We start from the raw sequence: 4,533 nt of genomic DNA, 5'->3' as shown, positions 1-4,533 counted from the left end.
TGATCGCCGGGGTTCCTTCTGGAAAAGCTCCGTCGACGTTAAAGCTTCCGAAGAGCGTCCGTCCTGTGAGCCGAGGTGCAGGTGGTGGTCCCGGGTTATGCATGTCAGATAGCAGCAGTAACAACGCACAGGCTCCGCCTTCTGTGAGAGGGCCGAAGGTCTGAAGATGTCTGCCGCCGTGGACTTCCACTCTCAGATCGCCTCCATCATGGAGGTGCTGGCTAACGCGGCCGTGGCGGAAATCTGTAAAGTTGTGGACGATGGATACGCGGTGGTTCACCTGGAGATGTCCCGGAGCCAGAAGGAGAACGAGTTCCTGAGGAGGAAAATCAAGCTGCTGGAGCTGCAGATCGCCCGGTACCGAGCGGAGAGGGTGAGGGGGGCAGAGGGCTCCATCAGCAGCCGCTTTCCCGGGGTTCGCCTCTTCAGCCGGCAGAGCAGGGACTCGCAGGCGGGTATGTAGCACCGGCACCGGGTGGTGAAGCATTACCGTCATAGGACAGGCTGGCAGACACGATCAGGACGCGGTGGGAGGGCAGTGTGCCGTGACTCAGCGTGACACAGTCCACTGGGCACTCGGTGATTTTCGTGTTTGACCACGGCCGCGGGCCTGTCCTGTGTTTGGAGCGTCCTCCTCTGTAGCTTGGTGGACTCGAGTGTCAACGCCACGGGCTTATTATATCCAGGCGTACTCACACCCGAGGGATATGTTTGCAGTTCCACTGTTTCTGTGGGCTGATTATCGTGTAGTCCATAGTAAACACACCGCTGACCTCTGACCTCGGTGCCTGAGTCAGCGATTTCACTCCTGTCTCTGATTCGTTGGCTGCCACTGGAGGAGAACGTACTGGCGGCTGCGCAGTAACAAAGCAGGGCAGGGCCCAACAAACCCACGACCCTGGCTTCCCTCATCCACGGTGTGGACAACATGTGACCAGTCACACTGGTTATTGTACTAGCAGCTGATTGGTTGGTCCAGTTAAAGCACTCAGTAGAGTGGGGCGGAGCTACTGTAGCCTCAGTGCTGGTTGATGGTTTGACTGTCAGTGATAAACACAACACACAGGTTACAACTACGTGCTGTAAAATAGTTTGCAGCCAAGAGAAAACAAAGTTTCCTTTAAGAATTGATATCAGACGTTAGAGCAGGGTCCCCAATCCCAGGCCTCGAGGGCCGGTGTCCTGCAGGTTTTACATCTCACCCTGGGTCAACACACCTGAATCACATGATTGGCTCATTACCAGGCCTCTGAAGAAAGTCAAGACATGTTGAGCAGGTCATTTATACATTTAAATCAGCTGTGATGGATCAAGGACACATCTAAAAACCTGCAGGACACCGGCCCTCAGGGACTGGGATTGGGGACCCCTGCGTTAGACTGTCGGCACACACGTCTCAGGGATCTCCCAGGAGTGGCTGTTTTCTGGAGATCTGATTGGTCAGTAGGTGGTGATTTGTACCTGTTCACCTGTGATGAAGTCTGTTTGTCCAAACACTCAAATCCAGCTTAGCTGTTACGATGATCTACTGCGTCAGCCGTCGGTGTAAGGAGGGCTGACTCGGAGCGGCGAGCCTCTGACTCTGTGGACATGCAGCTTTTTAATACATAACGTGCACATGTGTTTGGCACGACATTAAACACCTGATTGTTTATATGAGTCTTTATTTTGAATGATCAGACTCACGAGCCTCTAATCATTCTTCTGGTATCCCATCAGGCCCCTCTCTGCAGGGCAGGACCAGGTTTCTGAACCGAGGGCCAGGAGCTCATCAGTCTGTGCAGAAGATCCAGCTCGTCAGTCTGGACCAGGATCCTGATCAGGAGGTTGTGACCACCACCAAAGCCGAGGTAAATCCTCACCCACACACGTCCGTTTACACACCAGTCCAAACTGTTCACACTTACAGACTGTCACACAAAGGTTTTATAGTTTTAAGTTGTTTTTAAATGGTCATGGCTGGATCTGTGACTGCGAGTGACCACAGTGGCCCCGGCAGACCTCCCTTTGTTACTCTACCCCCGTTTAAAACATACGATCCATGAAGGTGTAACACAGACAGGCTCAGAGCAGATGCCTGATGTAACCCACACACCTCACCACCGTCTCCTCGTACGTGTCCTGCACCACCTCACACACTGCTCTGACACTGCTCACCTCCATGCAGCACCACAGTTCCTCTCTCAGCAGCCTGTCATCTGCTTTCTCTCATCCTCAAAGACACAGTGAAGCTGACCTTCTCTGTTCTTCTCCATCATCACCCTCAAAGCAAACATCTTCTGCTCACTGATCTCTGTAACCTTGCTTCAACAGCTCTGTCCCACGTCTGCCTGCTGTGGCTCATCGTCCCTCTGTAGTTACTGCAGCTCTGAACATCAGCCTCGTTCTGGCAGATCTGTACCAGTACAGTTCTTCTCCATGCTTCAACAGCCTCTCACAGACACCTTCATACCTGCAAAGGTCATCTGGACCAAGTGTATTTCCACTCTTCATCCTCTTGTAGCTGACCTCACTTCCTGCTTATTATTCCTCTACACTTCCTGATTCACTAACTTCCCCCCACCCTCCTCCTTCCATCGCTCTCTGTTTTTCCAGTCGTGGGAGGAGCTATGAGGACTCCCTGGGCTTGCAGGGAACACAATAGAACAGATGTAGACATTTCTATAATAGAGTGTGAGTGTCTGTGACCACAGTCACATGTGCTTTAGTTCTTTCATGGTGTGTGTGCTTCAATGCACTCTCTAACAGAGTGTACTCACACTTCTGTCCCACTGCCTGTGAACACTTTCCCCTCACGATGTGATGTTTCTTAGCATGTCTGACGTCGTAACGTCCACAGACAACAGTGACAAACATTATTGGCTTTGTCTTTCTTCCGGTGCGTTTTCATTCAGAGGTGGTAGCAAGAACACCTACAGCAACAGGAGCTAATGTGTCTGCATTTAGCAAAAGCCTGTAAATGCTCACTTGTCTCTGTTTTCCAAGCCAAATTTCTTCACTGGCAAAATATGTGAGGGTTTGTGTTTGCAGCTACCCTCAGTTGCTGTCCACAGCTTTGCTGTTAGCGTCCTCCGTGATACGATAGCCCTCCAGCTAGCTGCTGCTGTCATGTGGTGCGTCCCTCATTTAAAGTGAAAAGTGTTCTTGTCGTTGTTGAGCGTGAATAAGAAATCTAATGTTGGGTCCATAATTATCTGGAGGATGACGGCACAGTAGAGAAGCAGCACAACGTCTCAGGGAGGAAACGCAGTATTTGTTGATGCCTGTGGGCTTCAGACTGTCGTCATTCACTGCAAACTAATACAAACAGTCCTAATATTTAAAATGTGCACAGTCTAGTTACCTGTCTGCCTGTGAAAATGGGCCTTTAAAACCAGAAACCAAAACATCACGGTGGGTACGTGGAAGTATCAGCTGGATTCATGCAGACAGGCTGCAGCTTTGCTCTGCATGGAAACAGTTATGTAACACGTTACTATGTAACTATTTATTTGGACGTGTGTTGTAATGATTACATTTGAAATAGTTTGATGATGTGAAGAACAGTGTTGTTCTCAAAGTGGGTGTGTCCTCTCAGTCAGCAGAGCCTGAGGGGGAGGGCGAGCTGCTGATCGTCAAGGTGGAGGGAGCAGTGGACGCTGGGTCTGTTGACCACAAGCTGCCGAGACGAGATGCTGCCTCCACCACTGCTACGTCACTCGGCGTCAGCGACGGCCAGACATCCAGACACCTAAGAGGAAAAGAGGTCAGTGGATCCAGCGTCGTCGGCTTTGTTGACGGTGGGACGGCTGAGATTGAGGGCGGCGACACTTTTCACAGTTCCCAGCCGCAGCAGACCGGAGCAGGGGACCGTCGGCCTTCGAGTAAAGGTGCTGACACCGGGCTGGGTACAGCTTCCTGTGAGGACAACAGCAAAGATAACCAGGCGGCGTTGGAGCCCTCCAAGTGCCCGCTGCCAGAAGTGATCGTCATTGATAGGGGAGGGGCATCGGACAAGGAGACCGCAGGGGAGGGGGGTGACTCGTCAGATGCAATCCAGACAACCAGAGGACGAGACGGACACAAGGACGCGACTCGGTCCTCGGGTCTGTGCTCAGCCGGAGATGGGTCTGTGCTTCCTCACAATGACCCTCCAGGAACCTCCAGCATCAACTCCTCCAGTGACACGCACCTCCTGACTTTACACCACCCTGCGGTCCAACACAAAGCCCTCCCTCTGTCCTTCTACCAGGCCGTCACAATGGAGCGTCCGTACGGCTGCACCATCTGCACCAAACGCTTCTTCATGGAGTCGGACCTGCAGAAGCACATGGCCAGGCACACCAGGGAGAAACCCTACACCTGCCTGCTGTGTGGCAAAAGCTTCGTATGCCAGAGCCAGCTGGATATCCACCGCAACGTGCACACCGGGGAGAGACCTTTCAGCTGCTCCGTCTGCAACCGGCGCTTCTCCCACCCCAGCAACCTCAAGAGGCATCAGAAGATCCAGCACTGAACCCAAAGACGAACTCTCCACAGCCCGCTGCACCACAG

At 52.5% G+C, this 4,533-nt stretch overlaps 1 protein-coding gene across 2 annotated transcripts in view; it reads left to right on the top strand.

Moving 5' to 3' along the window:
* LOC146629854 (uncharacterized) overlaps window positions 1-4,533 on the top strand; it is an 8,320-nt gene continuing 3,787 nt past the window's right edge. For both annotated transcript variants that reach the window (XR_014906273.1, XM_085356689.1), the window contains exons 1-3: window positions 1-455; window positions 1,720-1,850; window positions 3,578-4,533. The exon at window positions 3,578-4,533 is cut by the window's right edge. Coding sequence is in view for 1 of the 2 variants with exons in the window: in XM_085356689.1 (XP_085212815.1) it covers window positions 167-455; window positions 1,720-1,850; window positions 3,578-4,495 (1,338 nt within the window). In the remaining variant the exon portion in view is untranslated. The remainder of the gene's footprint in view (window positions 456-1,719; window positions 1,851-3,577) is intronic.

This window comes from Diplotaxodon limnothrissa, linkage group LG6, assembly GCF_057381915.1.
Source record: "Diplotaxodon limnothrissa isolate DT_005_m linkage group LG6, D_limnothrissa_male_GT1.1, whole genome shotgun sequence".
Classification (NCBI taxonomy): domain Eukaryota; kingdom Metazoa; phylum Chordata; class Actinopteri; order Cichliformes; family Cichlidae; genus Diplotaxodon; species Diplotaxodon limnothrissa.
This window is presented reverse-complemented; position numbering and strand designations above follow the sequence as displayed.